The sequence below is a fragment of the Onthophagus taurus genome, chromosome 2 (genome assembly GCF_036711975.1).
Source record: "Onthophagus taurus isolate NC chromosome 2, IU_Otau_3.0, whole genome shotgun sequence".
Lineage (NCBI taxonomy): Eukaryota > Metazoa > Arthropoda > Insecta > Coleoptera > Scarabaeidae > Onthophagus > Onthophagus taurus.
The window spans coordinates 8,423,126-8,445,912 of NC_091967.1; the positions used below are offsets into that span (position 1 = coordinate 8,423,126).

The 22,787-nt window shown below is 32.5% G+C and overlaps 2 protein-coding genes across 5 annotated transcripts in view; both read left to right on the forward strand.

Annotated features, from left to right (window-relative positions):
- Positions 1-19,210, forward strand: part of LOC111427332 (5-hydroxytryptamine receptor-like) — a 72,903-nt gene extending 53,693 nt beyond the window's left edge. For 3 of the 4 annotated variants that reach the window (XM_023062428.2, XM_023062430.2, XM_071194105.1), the window contains exons 3-7: positions 1,101-1,246; positions 4,269-4,496; positions 5,777-5,910; positions 16,149-16,258; positions 16,313-19,210. In XM_023062428.2, coding sequence (XP_022918196.2) covers positions 1,165-1,246; positions 4,269-4,496; positions 5,777-5,910; positions 16,149-16,258; positions 16,313-17,339 — 1,581 coding nt within the window. In that variant the 5' untranslated portion in view covers positions 1,101-1,164 and the 3' untranslated portion in view covers positions 17,340-19,210. Of the gene's footprint in view, positions 1-1,100; positions 1,247-4,049; positions 4,497-5,776; positions 5,911-16,148; positions 16,259-16,312 lie in introns of those variants that run through there. The other variant, XM_023062427.2, reaches the window with a different exon arrangement.
- Positions 19,211-19,326: 116 nt separating this feature from the next.
- LOC111427276 (facilitated trehalose transporter Tret1-like) lies at positions 19,327-22,312 on the forward strand. Its single transcript, XM_023062329.2, has 2 exons — positions 19,327-19,569; positions 20,428-22,312. Exons 1-2 carry the CDS (start codon positions 19,506-19,508, stop codon positions 21,795-21,797), a joined length of 1,434 nt encoding a protein of 477 aa, XP_022918097.1. The 5' UTR covers positions 19,327-19,505; the 3' UTR covers positions 21,798-22,312.
- The last annotated feature ends 475 nt before the right edge of the window (positions 22,313-22,787 follow it).

Below are 22,787 nucleotides of genomic sequence, written 5' to 3' on the forward strand. Positions count from 1 at the left end.
GCCTTTATTCATGAACATGGAATAGATCAACTTGGGGAATAACTTACTAATATTAAACTAAATACAGTGTGTTAATTAATTATAGTACCCGACGTCATCATTGCAAGTATGCAACCAATATCACAGTATTTTTATTTCAATACGCGATTTACGTACGATGCGTATTGCACTGTAATATTGGTTGCATGCTCGCAATGATGACGTCGGGTACGATAATTAATTAACACACTGTAGATAATATTAATAGTGTGATTTAAAAATATTTCTTAGTATGTACTTGAAAACATAAGTAGTAAACTTGAGAACATCTGCAACAACTTGTTCCGTATCCCAAGGAGAGTAAAATTTCTTACTGTTGGGCAGCAATAAAAATGAGAATCGCTTTTGAAAACACGGTCCGTACAGTACAATACCGACAGAGGTCAAGTGGCTCTTCTTTCGGTGGCGGTAGATGCGTCCCTTGACGACGACGATGTCTACTTAAATCCATGGTGAAGGATCGCCTTACAAAGTGCGCGCAGAAAACGACCACCACAACCGAGTTTGGATGCTCTTTTTTCCCTGTCCGTTCGGTTCGTTTCGATTTTTATGAAGATAGCGAAGTCCCTTTTTAAATTTCTCCAGAAACGTCAGTTAGCAATAAAGAAATCGTCTGTTGCGCGGTCAAAAGGAGAACCCCAAGCCGTTGCGGTCTTTTAAACGAGACGACAAAGTCCGCAAAGGCCCTTTTTAAATTTCTTTTTTAGCTCAAAGTTTTAATAATCCCGTGGACGGTTATGAAAGTACATAAAAAAAAATCAAATCAGTTCTAATTAAATCAAAAACAAATTAAGACGAATAATCGGTAATTATAAAAGGGTTCGAAATTAACCCCCAATTTAGGAAACCGTGAAATTCACACCAATTAGACGCAACATCTGCCCTATTCCAATTAATACAAACCCCCTTTTGCCCCAAATTCCTCAAATAATAATTTCATCGAATTACTAGAAAGTTGGATTTAATAAATTTTCAGCACACCTTGTTCCGATCATTAATTAATCTCGAAATTTACGATTTCGTTCAAAATTTAACTATAATCCCGTTTTTTATTGTTCCAGAAAAATCATCATCTACAACAATAAAAAGAATCTAGGATGTCGTAAAATCAATTCGTTTTGAAAAATGCCATTGAGGGTATTGAAGGAGGTTTTTGATGACGTCATCGAGGGGGTTGCCCTTCAAAGGGATGAAAATGCGACACAAGGTAAGTAAATAAATTATTGTATTATTAGATTTTATTGTTCGGTAGACGGAATTGTCGGGGAAATAACATTTTTCGTGTATCTAGATCGAATATATTTTATGGATTTATGTTCTTTTATGGTTTCGAAACGAAAAGAAAATAGAAACCAGGTATAAACGAGTAAAAACGAGCAAAAAAAACGTTCGCTTTCTATTATGTGGATTCAGAAACTACCTACAAATGTTACATCGAATTTCGCAAAGCAATAAAGGAAACCATAATTTTGATTTATACGGAGTAACGCAACGAATTATTTAGTTGGTGTATTCTGTATTCAAATTTAAAGAAAACTGTTTAGTATTAAAAAATACGTATTCATAAAATTTATGTAAAATCGGTTAAATTTATTAAAATACTGTTCGTTTTTCGATGAATACAGGGTGAGTTTTTTCCATGTTTAGTAAGGAGATCTCGAAAACTAGCGGAGATAGAGAGACGATGAAATAGGGAAAGAATTGCAGTTTTATAAACTCAATTTAATGAGCTCTGAACACGCCACTTTGCCTTAAGCTGTCATAACCAAACGTATCTATCAATTGTTTCCATAGCATACTACCTGAACAGTTTTCCAATTAAAAGAATAAATGGGTATAATTTATTTATTAATAAAAATATCTATGTCAAGTGGTATATCATTAGAATCGTTGAGAGAAGGCCTTTTTTATAAAGTCGTTGTCAACTATGGTTCTACTATTAGAAAAATTCAAATTTGTGTCATGACTCAAAAATTATTGCTAAAATAAAAAAATCAATTAGACTGCTTTATTAAATATGTCATACCCTACAAATTTTTCCTTTACACATTTTTCCTAAAATCAATAATAGCGGAGCAATAGGTATCGAACGATATAAGAAAAAGACGATTTTATCCAAAAAACAAAAAGCTCATTAAATTGAGTTCATGAAACTGCAATTCTTTCCCTATTTAATCGTCTCTCTATCTCCGCTAGTTTTCAAGATCTTTATACTAAACATGGCAAAAAACTCACCCTGTATATAAGTCCCGTATTGTTATAAATCGTTAGGGCGATCTCAAATGTCAAAGTTAAGTTTACAAACCACGCCGCGCCGCGAATTCTAAAGAACCATCTCTTAAGCATCTCTGAAAACTTCTGTTGTCTCATTCACTTCAACCGATGTCTAAGCAGTGAGTTATTTATAACAAATTTTGTACAGTATATAGTTCCACCCGATTTTTGTTGAGTTGGAGTTGTTGTTTACTTGTTTTGACTTTAAAAGCTTTTTAACATCTTATTATTCGTGCCCAAAGGCAAGGCTCCTCAATTTAGAGATCGATATCTTCTCAATGAAAAAAATAGCGGTAAAGTTTGTTGTAATCACTAAACATTTCTACCTAATGTGAATTTGAAGATTTTTATGGCCGCGGTTTTCTTCTTATAGCAAGTTAAATAAAAAGAGTAGCCGATTTTTTTGATGTTGACAGGTTTAGCTAATTTGCAATTTCTTTTTCTTAAAAACTATGTGACGAAAAGAATTTAATTATAAACAGGTGGTAGCTTGATGTGTTCTTAACGAGAAGCATATTTTATTTAGCCATGCGGCGAGAGAGGGTTCTGTCCAATCGGAAAAGATGGTGCTGGTGTGTGTATAGACTATATAGACTGGACGTCGCGCCTTTTAAAGATACTCTTAAATAATGAATAACCTATACAGGGTGTGTCAAATGTCTGGAATATAACCAATAACTTCACCATTTGTGGTTTTAAAGAAAAATGTTTCAAATACAAATTTCTTTATTAATCATGGCGCATTTTTTGGCGATATTTTCTTGTTTGTATTGTGTTTTGTTTGGTTGCTATGGCAACCAACATTGTTATTTTAAATGGGATTATATATTTTTTTGCATACTTTGATAGAGGATAAGTCTCTCTATGCGATGAACATATCAAATCATATAGTTGTATAAGAAGAAAATTGAAAAAAAAATGCGTCTTTTGAATAATATAATTCGTAATATTTTTGACATTTAAAGCTGTCAACGGCGTTATTTCGGCGCCTACTTTGATTGTAATTTGCTGATTTAATATTTTCAGAGAACGTATTTTTTCTCGATTTTTTTCTAATACAACCATATGATTTGATATGTTCATTGCGTAGAGATCTAACAAATCGTAGGAACGAAAGTTTTTGCAGAGCGATGTTGCTCAAAGCATTTCTCAAAAGACAAAGAACTAATGTTCAAAATCAAAAGAGCTCTGAGTTGTGTCAGAGGCATTGTTGCGTTTTCTGGTAAATCTCCTTAGCTGCAGAGACCAATCGATGTCGAAACAAGCAAAACAAAAATAGTTCTATCAAATTTGTCGCACGACATTTACCAAACTTTACCAAATTTTCCATTTTGTCTTCAAAGAAATTCGTACTTTGGAAAGTTTTAAAAGTAGAACACAACTAACGCGATCAAGATTTTTCTTTCATGTTATGATCCTTATTAAGACTCAAACTAACAACATTACAAAACACAAATAGAAAAATTAAGCATCAAAGTGTGAAACTAGTTGCCTATTCATACGTGACGTCACGAACGGGCCGTCGAGTTGTGCACCTGTTCCCGTGATGTAGCAGTCGTAATAAATAATTGTACCTTTTGCGACAAATTTTCGCATTAATTAAATAAATTTTTAATTAAAAAGTTAAATCTAGATATTAATGTATTTTATAAATAAATTTTTAATGAATATACAATCGAGTAATATGTCATTTTTTAAATTAAAAAAATTTAACCTAATTTTATACAAATCCCTAGAGTTCGATATTATGCGTAAACAAGAGGAGTTGTGCAAATACACGAGGCCCCTCCAGGGCAGAGCCGCTTAATCAACGATGAAAGGCAATGGTGGAGGCGGGTATCGGAAATTATAGTGCTCCGGAGGTAGAAATTTATTGCTTCAGCGACCACAAAACATCCTTGAATATACGTGATAAGATTTCCCTTCATTTTCTATTTTATATCTTTTTTTTGTAGGGTCGCAATGGAATAGAACTCAACGAATACCATTCGTTGAGTCATTTTACGAGCACGAATCTTCGCTGGAGCAGTTCTATTTGAATCTTACCAACTTAACAAACATCGCGAACCACACCTCTAACGACACTCTTCTCGATGGCGAAGGAACTGAGCCTCTCGCCGACTTGATACTTATGATCCTCCTTTCCATACTTCTGGGTCTTATGATACTTGTCACCGTCATAGGTAAGTGGTACTCGTCAGAGGATGAGTTTAAACTTGAGAGGTCGAAGGATTTCTGAATGAATCCGAGCTCCCTATTGTTAAGCGTTGATGATACTTAACTTGGTATCTGAAAAATCTTCAATCTCGTTTTAAAAAATGTAGATATAATGATAATGTATTTAATTATAATAAAGTATTTTTAACCCTTTTTGATGTGCTAAAATGTCGTTTCTTCGTTTCGAAAGTAAGTTTTGGTGGGTTTTTTATATTTCGGTAATCGTTAAATTTTACTGTCCCCCTTTTTACGGTTTTAAACGTAAAACGTTCGACTTCCGCGTTATTGAAAACATTGACAACAAGCGCCTTCCGCGAGAATAACTTTTATCGTTCGGATCGTAGTCGTCCGGTGGCGCCCCCTTTAAAACGGACGTTCGCTTCCGTAAATTTTTACTACGACCCTTAAAACCTCGACGAAAAGTTTCCATCAGCAATTTCCCATGAAAATTTCTTTTTGAAACGAAAGACTGGAGCGCCATTTTTATAGATTTTGTAGAAAAATAAAAATAAAATTAAATCGGGTTAGTTTTTAGATTTTTTTCGTCTTGATCATTTAAATTTTAAAAACTTCCACCAACTCTCTTTACCATTATTGTCATTCGTAGATTAAAAGGGGCTCTTTCGACGTTAATTAAACCCAACCAAAACCAAAAAGCGGAGAGTGAGCAATTGCGATTCTCTCTCGAGCATCACAAAATGCAGAAACTCGCCTCTTCTTCGACGTGGTTGCTGAAAAGGGAAAAGCGTCGAGTTCTCGTTAAGGCGGTTAATTACCTGCGAAAAGCCGCCGTGAATATTTAAAGTTTGTCTCGGGTGGAAATGATGTAGTACCGATATTAGCATATAATTGCAACGACTTCTCAGTTGGTCTCTGTTATATTAAAACGCAGAAATTAGAACTGTCATTTCTCTTTAAAGAAACTTCCTTTACTAACCGTTTCAACAGTTTTAATGGGATTTATGAATAGAGTGTTTATTTACGTTAAAGTTGCATCTTAAAATTGTATTGTGACGGAGAAAAATATCTTATATAATCCACTGAAAACCTTTTATACGATCCCCATAAAAACACAAATGTGTTTATATGGCGCTATATCATTTTATGAAAGAAAAATGGATGTGGTGTTATTGTCGGAAGCACTTTTAGCTTTTTGTAACCTAAACCTTTTAAATATAATCTCTTAGATAAATATGGTTTTCTTTTCATTATTGAAAAGTATGTTAATATTTTTTTTTTATTTTAGGTAATGTATTTGTGATAGCAGCAATACTCCTCGAGAGGAATCTACAAAACGTTGCCAATTACCTGATAGTGTCGTTGGCGGTTGCAGATTTAATGGTGGCCTGTTTAGTGATGCCTCTGGGAGCGGTTTACGTGGTAAGTTCAAATTAGAGAGCCAACCTAATCTCTGGTGGCCGGTGTCTTAACGACTCCTCGTTTTCGGTGTAATCGTAAATGTTCATTCGTTTCCGTCGAATCCGGAAGCTTAGCTACCACCCATCACTTAAAATAGTAATCTACTTACATTTTTTTTGTTAGTTCTATAGAGAATTTATATTTAACCCTCTCGTGACTGTGCTAATGGAATATGCATCAAAGACCCTGCGGAGCAACTCAGTTATTACTACGAAACGTGGGGTGTTTTGTTTTAAGTCAAAATATACAAAACAAAATATTTTATATTTTAAGAAAAACAAGTCGGTATGTAATACAGGTAATAATTAGTTATTGTTCACAACTGGGACAATAATATTTTTTTACTTCTATGCTGTGAAGATTATATACGGTTTTTCCACATGGATATTCTCGACTTTTGGTCATGTTTTCTAGGGCAAAATGCGCATCTAGAACTAGTAGCATTTTTTGCAACACATTTGCTGGTGAAAGTAGAAACTCTTCTTGTGGATTTATCATCAATAACATGTCGATGTTTTTACCGTTTAATTTTCTATGCCGTACATTAGGCGTTGCTATTTCCTATGTTAATTTTTATAGAAATTGATTATGGTAGCTTCTGTCATTACATCAATCTGTATATTTTGTTGTGAATTTCACTGAAAATGCAATATACAAAAATATATTTCCATAAACCACCTGTACCTCCTTACTTTGTCCCACATAAAATGCAACATGTCTGAATGTTTCTAGTTCCAGGTCTAATGTTAGTTCTAGTGATCATCATTATGTTGCATATTTTTATTGAACTAAAACTAGACCTAGTACTCGTATCGGGTTTAGCCATCTTGAAAGATGTACGGCATCGTCACAAAGACAGCTATCGTCTTTTGTTTTCGAACTATCAGCAAAAACTGAAAAATTTGCGAAAAAGACAAACGCAACTCTCACTTATTATCAAAGATGCAATATTATGATGGTATGTATGATAACCATATTATGATACAAACTAGTAGTGGAACGGATATCCGGCAACTATCTGGTATCTGACCGGCCATTTTTTAACATCCAGCCGGGTACCGGATACTAAAAACCTATTCGTACTTCACCATTCACAGGAATTAGTATCTGTTTTAGGTGTTGGACACTGCAGATAATAATCCAGTTCAACCCCAATAGGACTTTTTTCATTGAATACAACTTTATTTATATCAGGTTTATCTTTACCAACCTCAATGTAACAATCTCAATACGATCCACAAAATCTCTTGTTACAGTTTCGTCTAGTTTACTTCTCTTCGCTTGTAATTCATCATCACATACATTACTAACAGAACTGTCGCTGTTATCACTTTCGATTATTAATTAAAGTATCCTCTTTTTAGAGTTGCTTCGGTAGTTAAATCAGCATCAAAAAAAGGACATTTTGTATCTTGGATCCAAATAAGTTGACATTGTATCTAATCAGCTTTCTTATTAATTTAATTTTTATTCAAATATCGCAATAATGTGGCTATGTAGGGTATCACTTCAGAAATGTACCAGAAATTATAACCGTAATGGCCGGATAGATATGCCGGATATCCGGATATCCGGCCGAAGGGGATGCCGAATATCCGGTATCACTATCCGTTCTATCACTAATACAAACTAATGTTCTTAAGTCATTACATATCTGGGTAGTAAGCTTAGGTCGATGTTAAATTGTTAAACGTCAAAGCATATCAAAACTAAATAATACTTTACAATGAATTTCAAAATTTAAGTAAAAATTAACCTTACCAAGCATTTTTTCCGGTGTGATTGACAGATGTAAACAAAACTAACCTTAACCAATTTTTTTTTTTGCTGGATGATTGACAGGTAAAAACAAAACTGACCTATCCTAACATTCCTTCACGCTTTAATTAGGGTTTCTTCACGCTATAATTGGGATTTCAAAAGAAAACTACCTGTCTTAACATTCCTTCACGCTTTAATTAGGGTTTCAAACAGAAGCTACCTGTCTTCACATTTCTTCACGCTTTAATTAGGGTTTCTTCGCGCTATAATTAGAGCATAAAAGAAAACCGACATTCCGTCACACTTTAATTAGAGTTTCTGTGTAATTCACAGATGTAAACAAAACTAACCTTACCCAATATTTTTTTTGCGGGATGATTGACAGGTGGAAACAAAACTGACCTATCCTAACATTCCTTCACGCTTTAATTAGGGTTACAAACGAAAATCACCGGTCTTAATATTTCTTCACGCTTTAATTAGGGTTTCTTCACGCTATAATTGGGGTACAAGGGAAAACCGACATTCCTTCACGCTGTAATTAGGGTTCAAAAGAAAACTGGCCGACATTTATAAACAAAACTAACCTAACTCAACTTTCCTTTTCTGGAAGGCATTGCTCATTTTTTTTAATCTTTCCATGTTAAAACACATTCTTTGATATTTTGCTGAATCTGCGTAGAACAAACAACAAATTTGGTACAGATTACAATGGATATTTATTTCTGGGTTATTTTACCTACTTTATCAGTACTGTGAAACAGTCAGTAAACAAATTTTTGGCTCATAGGATACTAATGTAAGTTGACCTGTAACACCAAAGCATTCTGGATACGATATGACAAAAATTCATGGAGAACTTGACGTTTATTTACACGCAATGTTCCTGTAATGGTACGTTTTTGCTTGAAAAGCTCTTAACCCAAAAAATGATCCAACCAAATACAATACAACTCTTGACCTTGATTTTGTCTCTTTTCGCCCATTTAGTATTCCATCATACATTTGGCTATCTTAAACAGAATGGGGTGGAAAAGGTGTCAAGAAATAGAATATTGGAGGAAAAGAGCATCGAGGAAGCAATAAAAACAGATCATCCTCCATCGTTTTTATTAAAAAGATTTTGCATTTGAAAAAATGGGAAGTGACAACAAGAAGGATCGCCACAGAAGGATGCTCAGACAGTGTATTCCGATTGTTGGAAGTCAAGACCAAGACTCCACGTGTTCATTTTCAATGACTGCGACATCGGGGAAGAGGAAAAAGATTGAAATGGATGTGTCCGTACAAATTGGACAACATGATACTTCGCTTTCAATAAACGACCTAGTGAAGTTTTCGGGGAACCCCACTGTTTAACCAACTTTAAGAAAGAAGGAGAGCTGTTTCAGTAGTTGCTAATTCAGAGTAACATTGGCAGAAAACTTTAGAGACCACTTATGTTTCTAATTAGGTTAAAACCAGATTTGAAAATACTTAACATTTCATTTAAAATTTTCGTAATTTCTCGAAGGTGTTAAACTATTTAGCTGTTGGGGTGCTTTGTGCGCGTCACGAGACGTCGACAACGTCGCCACCGGCTCGACGTTTAGCGTTGTCGTCGTCGTAGGGTACCCGTTAAGCGCTCATAAATCACTCCGAAGTCAAATTTGCGAACGTAATCTCTGCGACCTTTTTAGCCTCCTTCCACCGTTAAACCGTAAATATCGCCACAGCCGCCGCTGCCGCCGTCGCGGAAATTCACGGCAGGAAGGCGAAAAATGGCTAAAATATGGCTCAAAAAGGTTTTCACTTTCAGAAGCTGCTTTTCGAGTTAATTTCCATCCATCTTAACCGAGACTTCCGAAGGCGAAGGGGAAAAGTTATTGGTTATTTTTAAGCAAATAAGAGGAAAAATTCTTTGTTGGAAAGAAATAAAGATAAAAATGGTATTTTTGTCTTATTTCAAGTAATAAAAATGAATGTATAAAATATTTTTTGAAAAATAAATTGATTGAAGTTTCTAAATGATCTGATTGAGTGTGTTGGAATAAAAGATTTCTATTAAAAACGTAAATAGAACCACCTAAATTCTGAGTGGAGTAGGGCCATTTAGGGGTTGAGTTCTTTTTCCGCTTCCGTCGGCGATTCTGCGTCAGCGGCTCTTTCAATTATTTACACGGGGCGCCCCCTTTTATTTATCAGTCCGTAGCTCGGATCAAGGTCTCATGAATAAAGCAAGACCGGAAGGAATTGAATCGCGCCCGCTCTACCATCTTTTCTAACTTCTTCTACAATAAATATCTATCTCCAATTTATCGACAACAATTTTGCTTCCTTTAAAAATACACTATTAATTGACTTTATATCTAATATAAAAAAAATTTATCTCGAGAAGACATTTTCCAAACCGAAAACTAACATCTGGTGCGAAGACATGCGGTGTCTTGTACAATATATCATGTGCAAATGAACGTGACACCTACAGAAGGTTCGTCTCTCTTTGTCGGCATCTGATGCAATCCACACTTGACACCATAACCTAATACAAGCAGACAAGAAAACGAGACAACGAGAGAAGTAGTTTTAACAAAAAAAAGAAATAAAATGGTTTTAAAAAAACTGTTTTTTGATACTCGATTAATAAAAGCTCTTTCAAGAGATGGATTTTGACCGACATTGGTCGGATTAAGTTCGGACATTATCCGCAAATAATTGCACTCGAACAAGTAAACCCCTAAAATGGGGTAGATAAGAGGTATCGAGGATAATCGCTTATTGCGTGATTATTACCTATCACTTTCCCTTTTCATCTCTATACCCAACCCGAAGGGTCCCTATTCTCCTATACGAACGGGTTTAACATCAGCTTAAGAGCTGTTAAACACCTCTACACCAAAACCAATTTAGATTTTCATTAAAAGCCTCTAAAAATAACTACGTTTAATATTATTTTACAACAAGACAACTGGTTTATTCAAATAAAGAATAGGATTCAACGAAAGAAAACGGGCGTGTACGGTACGTTTAAAGAAGGCGGTCGATTTAAAAGTCCATCCGACTAATGGAATTTAGGTAAAGGCCATCCCGGAAACGTTGAATTAAAGATACGGACGAATGCGCGTTTCTACCATTTTCGGACTTAAATTTATTTATTTCTTAAAGCCCGTTAATCACATTTAACTCAAAGTCTAAGTTTCTAACGAAGTATAATCTCTACAATGTTATTTGTAACTGACACTAAAACATTTTTTAACATTATAGTGCGAATAGTGCAACAACCTATCGCTTAACAACAATTAAAAGTAGAGTTAACACTAACACTTGATCTAACACTAGACTTAGAACTAGAATAATTCGGGTTATATATATATTACATATATATTAATAAAAACATATTGAGCAAAAATTAACATTTTTGCATAATCTACGTGTCAAAACAGATGCTAATTCAAAAGTTTCTGGAAGCCGTGTTTACTGAAATTAAGAAATGAAACTTATTTTAAATTAAAGCTCAATGCTTTCTCTTTAAAATGATGTATAATAATAGTTGGGTTGGATTAGAAAAATATTGAGAAAAAAAATGTTGAAACAAAACTTACATTTTTGTATAACCTAAAAGTGTCAAAAAAGATGCTAATTTAAAAATTCCTGGAAGCCGTATTTATTGAAATTAAGGAATGAGACTTGTTCTAAATTAAAGCTCAATGCTTTCTCTTTAAAATGATGTATAATAATTGTTGGGTTGGATTAGAAAAATATGGAGAAAAAAAATGTTGAAACAAAACTTACATTTTCGTATAACCTAAAAGTGTCAAAAAAGATGCTAATTTAAACATTTCTGGAAGCCGTATTTATTGAAATTAAGGAATGAGACTTGTTCTAAATTAAAGCTCAAAGCTTTCTCTTTAGAATGATGTATAATAATTGTTGGGTTGGATAAGAAAAATATTGCGAAAAAAAAAATTGAAACAAAACTTACATTTTCGTATAACCTAAAAGTGTCAAAAAAGATGCTAATTTAAACATTTCTGGAAGCCGTATTTATTGAAATTAAGGAATGAGACTTGTTCTAAATTAAAGCTCAAAGCTTTCTCTTTAGAATGATGTATAATAATTGTTGGGTTGGATTGGAAAAATATTGAGAAAAAAAATGTTGAAACAAAACTTACATTTTCGTATAACCTAAAAGTGTCAAAAAAGATGCTAATTTAAAAATTCCTGGAAGTCGTATTTATTGAAATTAAGGAATGAAACTTATTTTAAATTAAAGTTCAAAGCTTTCTCTTTAAAATGATGTATAATAATTGTTGGGTTGGATTGGAAAAATATTGAGAAAAAAAATGTTGACATAAAACTTACATTTTCGTATAACCTAAAAGTGTCAAAAAAGATGCTAATTTAAAAATTCCTGGAAGTCGTATTTATTGAAATTAAGGAATTAAACTTATTTTAAATTAAAGTTCAAAGCTTTCTCTTTAAAATGATGTATGATAATTGTTGGATTGGATTGGAAAAATTTTGAGAAAAAAAATGTTGAAACAAAACTTACATTTTCGTATAACCTAAAAGTGTCAAAAAAGATGCTAATTTAAAAATTCCTGGAAGTCGTATTTATTGAAATTAAGGAATGAAACTTATTTTAAATTAAAGTTCAAAGCTTTCTCTTTAAAATGATGTATAATAATTGTTGGGTTGGATTGGAAAAATATTGAGAAAAAAAATGTTGACATAAAACTTACATTTTCGTATAACCTAAAAGTGTCAAAAAAGATGCTAATTTAAAAATTCCTGGAAGTCGTATTTATTGAAATTAAGGAATTAAACTTATTTTAAATTAAAGTTCAAAGCTTTCTCTTTAAAATGATGTATGATAATTGTTGGATTGGATTGGAAAAATTTTGAGAAAAAAAATGTTGACATAAAACTTACATTTTCGTATAACCTAAAAATGTCAAAAAATTTCTAATTTAAAAATTCCTGGAAGCCGTATTTATTGAAATTAAGGAATGAGACTTGTTCTAAATTAAAGCTCAAAGCTTTCTCTTTAGAATGATGTATAATAATTGTTGGGTTGGATTGGAAAAATATTGAGAAAAAAAATGTCGAAACAAAACTTACATTTTCGTATAACCTAAAAAGTGTCAAAAAAGATGCTAATTTAAAAATTCCTGGAAGCCGTATTTATTGAAATTAAGGAAGGAGACTTTCCGAAGTTTTCACATATTTTACTCTTTGCCTCTCTCACTACTTTCTTTTGCTTCGTTCCTGCTATTTATGTAGCTCTCTTTTCGTCTGAAAATTCCTTTTCAATGACCTTTGTTTTCTTTGGCTTCCTGTTTCACCTCCTCACCACAAAATCATGTTATTTTAAGCCTTAGACTACTCTCTTTTTCTCACATAGCTCTGCGGCTACTTTTAGTATTGTATTGTAGTCCATTCTTTCCCTTGTTTTTCCTCCCAATAATTACATGTCTCGATCTCTCTTTAGCCCTGTCCCATGTTTGTATAAAACGACTCCTTCTGTGTAGTTTCTGCATCCTATATTGGTGCATAGATTTGTATGAGGGTTACCTTCTCCCTCAACACCATATCTAATGAAATTATTCGTGTGTTTATACTTTACCAGTCAGTTATTTGGTAAACTAGCTAATTGCTTATTAGAAAGTTTTACTTTTGTTCCCAGTGGCGCAGTAAATCAGTTTATATCCTTCGACCTTATATTTATCTTATCATTTCCTCTATCAACTCTACCTCTCTTCCACTCAACCCTCTCGAGTTCTATATTTCCACTCTTGTTCGTTGTTCTCGCTTAATAAATTTAAATCTTTTTCCTACTATATCGCTTTTGAGTTATCAAATATAAACATCACAATTATATAACAAATATCTAAAGAGAAACTCTATGTTTACACCATATTTAAAATTATTCTGAATTTACCAGTTGAGAGCCTTTCCTAGTTATATTAAACATCTTGTTAGGTATGAAGAAGATATTTGGTTAGTTTTGACGTCATAAAAGATAACGAGTGAGGGAGAAAGAGAGGATCGGTTTGAATAAATAGTGATAAATTGGGGTTGGCTGGTGAAATATTGTAGAGTGGCATGGTTTGCACAAGGATTTCAAGACCGCTCGAGCTCGATCTAATTTCCGGGGGTATTACGTCCTGATAAATTGGCTAGTGTTTATTCTATAACAGTTTTGCAAATTTATTGTTGGTTCGCTACTATAATTCTCCAGAGATGATTACAGAATCTAATGCAAATTTTGTATTATTTAACATTTCAAAATTATAACCGAAACATAAAATAAATTGCACAGCTTTTGCTACGTGACTTGTTAAATTCGCGATTTTTCCATTGTAATTTGCAAAACTGTCGTTGATCGCTAACGAGACCCAACCCTCTCATTGAAAATACCCCACCGACCCCCACAGTAGGGTTTCCGAATTCATAACCGGATCTCGTTTCAATATTCGCGAACGCGCGCAAGAGTTACCGAATTACGTTCATGAATAATAATAATAATTCTCAACCCCGTTCGTTTCCGACCACCCTCTTGAGACTTAACAAAAAAGAAACGAACCGAACGAAACTTTTCACCCCTACAGTTACGAAAAGTCAAATCACCACCTGCGGCCTCGAAATAATTCGATTTTCAGCTAAACGTCTTCTATTTGAAGTCCAACCTTCCCCAAAATTTTCTCGCTGTATTTAACGAATCTCCAACCCCCCTCGGAAAAGGGATGGGAAGGAAGAAGTTTGAGGTGAAAGAGAACTGTTTGAAAAGCTACCGCAATTGTACTCGAGAGGAAAATGGAACCAGAACTCTTAAAGAAGTATAATAATACGATTTTGGCCGCTGGTGTGTTTTCCACCCCTTGTTTTCTTTGAGAGAAATTCGAAACGAAAACTTTTTAAAAGAAAACAAAAAGGGATTTTGATCTATTTAGATAAAAAAAATTAAAATTAGTTAAGCCGTAAATTTTAATAACAACATTTACATTTAAATTACATTTAACGAGAGTTGTTTTATCTAAAACCACCGTCGATTCCCAATTACGTCTGGTTTCGATACGGTTACACGAACTGTACAATATGTAAACTCGTTAATTTCAATAATTAAAATGGAAATAATTAAATAATCAACCTAATTTAGCTTACTAATTTTACTCATACAGTGTGTTAATTAATTACCGTACCCGACGTCATCATTGCAAGTATGCAACCAATATCGCAAATCGCGTATTGCAACACCAATACTGTGATATTGGTTGCATACTTGCAATGATGACGTCGTAGCGTATAAAAAATAAAATTTCTTTAAAACAAATCTAAATACAGAGTTTAATAGAAATTAACTAAAAATTTTTGTTAAACGTCTATCATCATAATCTGATTGTAATTTTATATCTGGTTGTTATGACTACAATTACTGTTAAACATTATAAAATGTCACAGTGTCACAGATTTAAGAATTCTTAAATAGGGGAGGGGGAAGAAGGTGTGCTGCGAGAGAGGGCGGGAAATAGATTATTGGGGAAATGCATATTTAGAAAAGTTTGTGCAAGCAGAAAATAATGTTTGATGAATTGGTGAGGAGTGTGATAATGTATGGAAATATGGGGGTGAAAGGAACTCAAGATGGTGGAGAAGATCCAGGAGAGATATTGGAGGTGGGTCTTGAGGTTGAGCAGGGAGACTCCAGGATGTTTAGTAAGAGAGAAATTGAAGCTGGAGAAGAAGAGAAGAGCGATAAAGTAAGAGGATGGGCTAAAGCAGAAAAGCGAGCTTAAGATTATGGGTTGGGTTGGGTTGGGTTGTTTTGGGTTGAATTGGGTTCGGTTCGTTCTCTGTGCCGTTCGTTCAATTTGTTCAATATTCCAGCCTGTGATGATTGCCGCCACGTCATCGGCATAAGCAACCAGCTGTGTTTCTTCTGACTTTCTGACAGATTGCAACAGTTCGTCAAAGAAGATATTCCACAATAGTGGTCCCAGAATAGACCTCTGTGGCACTCCCTTGGTAATTTCATATATGTTTCCTTCATACTTCACAAATCTTTTACTCAGATTATCCTTTATTAAGTTAACTAACTGTACCGATATTCCTATCCTTCCCATAGCTTCCACAATTTTACTCCATGGCGCGGATTCAAAGGCGTTACGGACGTCCAACGTGATAAACATATTACAGAGTTTTCTCTTTCCTCTTCTAAACTTGTCTATACATTTAACTTCATCCAAAACCCTCTCAATTGCCTGTACCGTAGATCTATGTCGCATGAAGCCCCATATTGGTCGTCCCAACTCAATCCTAACTCAACTCCCATCCTCTTTAAAATGTCAAAATAAGATTACAATAGTAAAAAAGTAAATAAGAATGTACAAAAATGACTTTTCAAAATTAAATGATCTTTTTAAGCATTATTAATTGATTAAAAATAATTTTAATTTCAGATAAGTAACAATTGGATTATGGGTCCAGAATTATGTGATATGTGGACTTCAATAGACGTTCTTTGTTGTACAGCTTCCATTCTCCATCTAGTTGCAATAGCAATGGATAGGTAATTAATTATTAAATTAATTTAATGTAAAGTTATCTAATTATTTCGATTTAGATATTGGGCTGTAACAAACGTAGTTTATACAAGAAACGGGACAAGAATAGGTGTGATGATAATCATGGTATGGAGTGTGGCGTTGGTGGTATCTTTAGCGCCCCAAGTGCCCCAGTTCGGTTGGAAAGATCCCGATTATTTAGTAAGGATAAATAATAATCAATGTATGGTCAGTCAAGATATAGGTTATCAAATATTCGCGACGTCATCAACTTTTTACGTCCCACTTTTAGTGATTTTTGTTTTATATTGGAAAATTTTTCAAACAGCCCGAAAACGAATACGTAAACGGCGAGAAATGAAAAATCAAAATCTCGAATCGTCTATAAACGTTTCAAATAGTACTACGAATAACAACAGCAACAGTAGCGGTGGAAAGATTACGAGAAATTTTTTAACGAAACCGAAATTTTTAAAAACAAAGCGTCGTAAAGAAAAGAAGTCGTCAAAAGCGGCTGAGGCTTTAGTTGCTTCGTTGGTAATGATGGAGGGTCAATCAACGACGACAACAATGGAAACTGTTGATGAACATGATGAGCAACATCGAATTAACGATCAAACAACGGTTGAGGAAGAGACAACAGCTTTTACAATTACGACAAACATAAATAGTAAAGAAAAATTTTCGCCGGAAAGATCGACGAATAACGGTCGAAATATTGAAAAAGAAATTCCCGTTTGTCCAGCATCTGTAGACAAATTAATACCGTCCACGAGAAAAGAAAAAAAGGAAAGTATCGAAGCGAAACGGGAAAGAAAAGCTGCGAAAACTTTGGCGATTATAACCGGAGCTTTTGTTATGTGTTGGTTACCATTTTTCGTTTTAGCGTTAGCCTCACCAATGTGCGAGGGTTGTATAAATTCTTATATAATGAGCTTTTTTTTATGGTTAGGTTATTTTAATTCAACGTTAAATCCGGTTATTTATACAATATTTAATCCAGAATTTAGGCAAGCTTTTAAAAGAATTTTATGTGGTGGCGGTAGATCTAGGTCAAGAAATTTTAGATCAGGCAAAATAAGATAAAATTAATTTTCAAAAAATATCATCTTGAATAAAAATTAGTAGTACAGTAAAACTTCGATATAACAGACAAAATATGCTTAAGTCATTACTATTAATATTACTGGTATAAAAATTGATTATCTTTCTAATTATTGATCAAATCAAAATTATTTTCAAATAAAATTTGCTTAAAATTGTGAAGGTAATAACTTTTATTAATGAATTAATTAAAGTTTTGAGCTTCTGTATGGAAGTTTTACTGTATTTAAATAAATAAAATTAAATACAAGGATATTCAAGGTGATTATAAATGATAATAAACTAATTCCATTAAAAAAAAGTGTAAATACATTTTGTAATTATTGTATTAATTCGAAATTATTTTTTTATGATATACAGTGCGCGTCAAATGTACCTCCCCATATCTAATTTGGAAATGTTTTCAAATTAGATGGTGATTAAATTTGGCGCACGCTGTATAATTAATAATTTAGTAATATTAATCCGGGTATAAATTGAAAATACCAAAATTTAAAGAGTAATACAACGCTACAAAGTCTTTCTAATACAAAAAATCGTAGATGAGGTGAATCGTATCGACATAAAAACGATAAGAACCTCATTAGTTATGTATCAAATTATATTTTCTTCTCGTAAAAACGGAGAGGGGGGTATTAAAGAATGTAAAAATGATTAAACTATTTAATAAAGAGAAATAAAAAATAATCCGCTTCCAATCTACAAAAAACTATTGAATATTGAATCGATGTTTTAAGATTAAAATTAAAGTTTTGTACATTTTGTAAATAAAAACGAAAATAAAAATGTTGTGAAAACTTTTTTGTGTTACGATGAAAAATAAAAAAAAAACATATCCAATTAAGCGTAACACAAAAAATAATGAACCTAAACACGAAACAAATAGTTATACGTTTGAATATTAAATGAGCCTGGATATTCAACGTATAAACTATTGCGTTTTTATAATAATTCCGTAAAATAAAGCGAATCGTAAGGTGCATTACCTTTATAAAGAGATAAGATTGTAATATAGATTAATTAATTTATTTTTTTTTTTATTAATTAATAATTAAAATTTAAAAAACAAGTATTCCAAAGATTTGTAAATAATTAAATTGTATTAATAAATAAATTAAATAGTGTAAAAAGGAAAGCAATGTAATAAAATAAACTGTGTAATTATTTTTAAGAATTAGAATAAGATAATAATCGTTGTTGCTTTTAAAATAATGATCAAAAAATAAATAAAAACATGAACTCGCGATGTGATAAATGCCCTGAAAAGGTTTTTTCGTTAAACAATAATTTTTGCGAAGGGCGTGTTATAATATATCAAAAAGAAATGAAAACCAAAAAGTTAATAATAAAAAAAAAAGTGTATTTATATGTAAAAAATAATTAATTAAATAAACAAATAGGTTAAGTGTACATAAAATTATAAATAAAATAAATTTTTGCTCGTTATCTCCATAAAATTTAACCAAAAAAGAATGTATGCCCAAGATAAAAATAAAAGTACCTCTTATAACTTAAAAATAAGTTTTATGAAAAATTAAAAATAAGAAATTTATAAATATCTCGATTATTGTGTAAAAAACATTATATTTAAGTCGATTTAACCCATTAACGCATAAAATTTCATTAATTAAATCAAAAATTGATCAAAAATTTTAATGCGTTAAGTGGGGAAACGAAAAAAGAATCTTACTCGTTAAATCTACTAAGTACTAAGGAAATAAAAAATTGTACACTTACTACTACTGTTCATCATCGGGTAATTAAATAATAAGTGACTTAAATAAATTATTATGTAACGAAAACGTGTATTATGAAACATCAATATATCGTGATTATTAATATCAGGAAAAATACCCATGATGTGACTTTCTTGGTAAAACCTCAACGTGTGTGTTTGTTATAGTCCCCGCATTTTTTAGTCCTAATTGTGTATTTCATTGTTATTGCGGTTGTATGTGGTATTTAAACACATTACAATCAGCAATGAAAAAATTGTTTACATTCTTTAGTGTTTTTTTTATAGTAGTCAGTAAATTGACATCACAGAATCACGTTAAGTAAAAGAAAATTTGCCATGAGAACATTATTAAAATAGAATTATTAGAAGATGTTTTAAAAGGTCAACAAAAACTCCAAAAATTGGAAACAATGCTTTTTCAATTTGGCTCAAAAAGTTATCCAAAAAGTGTACAATTCTTCAGCGTTATAATAGGTAAGCATTAATATATATTTTATTTGATAATTATGGTAACACATAACAGTGAAGTGTTTAAAAGTATTCAGTGAATTCACTTTAAACGCCATTTTTGTGCTTTTAAATAATAAGTTGGGGCTTTACTGATATTTATAAAAAATTTCCTTTGAACTTATATAATTATTATAACTTTAAGCAGCTTCTCACTGTCACCCTACGTCTCCATCAATCTCCTTCCCTCCGCCCTCTCCCTCAGCACCTGTTTCCAATCCATCTCCTCTTCCCTCAACTCACTACACTCCACCAGCTTCTCACCACCAGACTTGCTTCTAGAGTCTCTTGTGTATGAGACTTGTGTGTCTTTAATGGTACTACTTCCTCTAAGGACGAAACGGTGGGGTTGGTTTCAGATTCACTGAAGTCAGAAGATGAGTCTTTTTTGTTTGAAGTAGTAAACGCTGAAAACTGTGCCTCATTTGTTGAGGGGCGAACCGATAGATCCCAGCAATGTATATAATTTATTATCAAAGTTCTCACCCTATTGAAAACTTCTCTTAAATCACTTGTCCTTAAGTTGCTAATTTTGTACTAATCATAGAATAACAAATTTTTTTCATCCCAAAAGATTTCAAATAGTTATATATCAATATAACGTGATGTTTATCTATATTAGTAATGTTTAAATCCACGCTGATTTTTTTATATAAGTATAGGTGGAAATGCAGTACCAATACCATTACACCGCATATCACAATTGCTGCACTTTCTGCACGTTCAGGTGCAACTAGATGAACTCTTTTTGCATCTCTCCTTGCTAGAACAGCTTGTTGATGATAAACTACAATAACATGTTTCTAAATAATACTTTATTTTCAGCATGTTTTGGCGGGATAGCACTTGGAATGCATTATGGTTGGACATCACCCGTAACTCCAATATTAAAAAACCTTTACACAGATCTCTCCGATTATCAAATAACAATAATCGAAACACTCTACATGATCGGTGGATTATTAGCACTTCCTCTAACTATATTCATTTGTGATCGACTTGGAAGAAAGAAAGCAATTTTAATCTCAGCTATATTTAATTTAACATCATGGATAATGATCGCGTTGTCAAAATCATTAACAACGATTTATATCGCAAGATTTCTTTGTGGAATTGCCGGTGATATTGGATTTGTAGCTGGGCCGATGTATATAGCAGAAATATCATCGAAATCAATTCGAGGATTATTAACGGGATGTTTTTTTATCGCTTGGTTGACAGGAATTGTTATAATTTATTCGGTAGCTCCTTTTGTTAATTTAACAACTTCTTCGAGTGTTGGCGCCGGAATTGTTTTAATACAATTAACGACATTAATTTTTTTGCCGGAATCGCCTTATTATCTTTTATTGAAGAAAAATGAAAAGAAATCGAAACAATCTTTAATGTTTTTTCGAAACACACATAATATTGAATTGGAATTAAATGAAATAAGTGAAGCTGTTGAACGCCAAGAGAAAGAAAAAGGACGTTTAATTGATTTATTTAAAGATAAGGGAAATCGGAAAGCTTTATTTATTATGACAATTTTGAATGCTTCGCAACATATGGCGTCAATTAGTGTTATGTTGATGAATTTACACACAATTTTAAAAGACGCCGAAGGAATTATTCCACCTGAATCTTCAGCAATAACATTTTCGGTTGTTATGTTACTTTCAGCAACTATCACCATCTCAACGGTAGATAAATTCGGACGTAAAAATTTAATGATTTACTCCAGCACCTTGACATGCATTTCATTATTAATTTTAGCCACTTACTTTGCTTATAAAGAACATGATGGTGATATAACAAACATTAAATGGATTCCTGTTGTTGCGGTTATTCTTTTCGCGATCGTTTTTAAAGGTGGAATGGGCATGGTACCGATTGTGATGAGTGGTGAAGTATTTCCAACGAGTGTTAAATCGATGGGAATGACGATTGCTGATGCAATTTATGTGATTTTTGGCGCGGTTTCCATTTATATTTATCAGGGATTAGTGATAGTTGTCGGAATTTACTGTCCGTTTTATTTATTTGCGTTGTGCTCTTTTGGAACATTGTTGTTTTCGATCTTTTGTATTCCAGAGACGAGGGGAAAAACGTTGGAGGAGATTCAAATGATTTTAAAAGGTGTAAAAAATGAACCGTGTCAAAACGGTGAGGTTAAGAAAGAGGTTATTCGAATAAAATCGTTTGAGAATTTATAATAAAATCTGTATTTTATTTTAATTTTTAATTTAGTGATTTTAAAATTATTTTTTTACTTTAAAATTCAAAATAAAATTTCTTATTATAATTCTTTTTTGCAACTTTTTTGACACACGTGATTGTTAGGTTGCCTATATTTATAACTTAATTAAATTTATTTTTAAGATTATGAAATCATTTCTTTTTAGAACTGAATACGGGTTCTGAACCAGATAGTAACTCGTTTTTGATTAAATGAAAAAGTGTAAGGTGTTTTGGGATACTCAGCTTTACCTGATACGCAATAAACCGCTAATATTAATAAATTTATCGATGCTGTTGCTGTGATATATATCATTTAAAGATTATCTCAAACCTAATAACAATGTTTTACTTGTATACAACAGTTATGGGTAGAGGAACAATTTACATATGTATGTAGTATAGTTGTGAGTGGTTGTAAGGTAGCTCATGATGGGACTTGTCCTATCGCTACCTCCATGTATAAAGAAATAAAACAACTACATTCCAGAATGTATACTTTATCTCAATTATTTTATACGACAAACTCGTTAAGAAAGTCTTTTTAAACAGTTTTTCGTTTCATTATTTTTTTAACTAGAAGAAACCATTATTTGACGTTTGACAACTGTCAACTTATTCAAGCTAACTTCACAGTTATTAATATAATTTTTAATTTTCCTCCATAGATGCTGTTGCAAATGCAAAAACATCAAACCAGTTATTTTATCTATTTCAACATGTTTTGCATTATATTAATACAATATACATACCACAACCAACACAACAAAAAAAGCTTTTAATAAGAAGCTATTGACAATTTGTGTAAACAATACTCAATAATAAATGTTGTAAACATGTTCATCCTTGGTTACATCAAATTAATTTAGATTTGGATTAAATCTTATCAGCTAATTTAACTTACCCATTGAATTGGACGAAATGAGCAAGCATCCAGAATAAGAATTTGAAATCATCCAAATTAACCA

Bases quoted from the DNA above. Each gene is read 5' to 3' on its own strand.
- LOC111427276 (XM_023062329.2), top strand. From the start codon at position 19,506: ATGCTTTTTCAATTTGGCTCAAAAAGTTATCCAAAAAGTGTACAATTC. The intron at 19,570-20,427 runs GTAAGCATTAAT...CTTTATTTTCAG, and splicing joins ATTCTTCAGCGTTATAATAG to CATGTTTTGGCGGGATAGCA.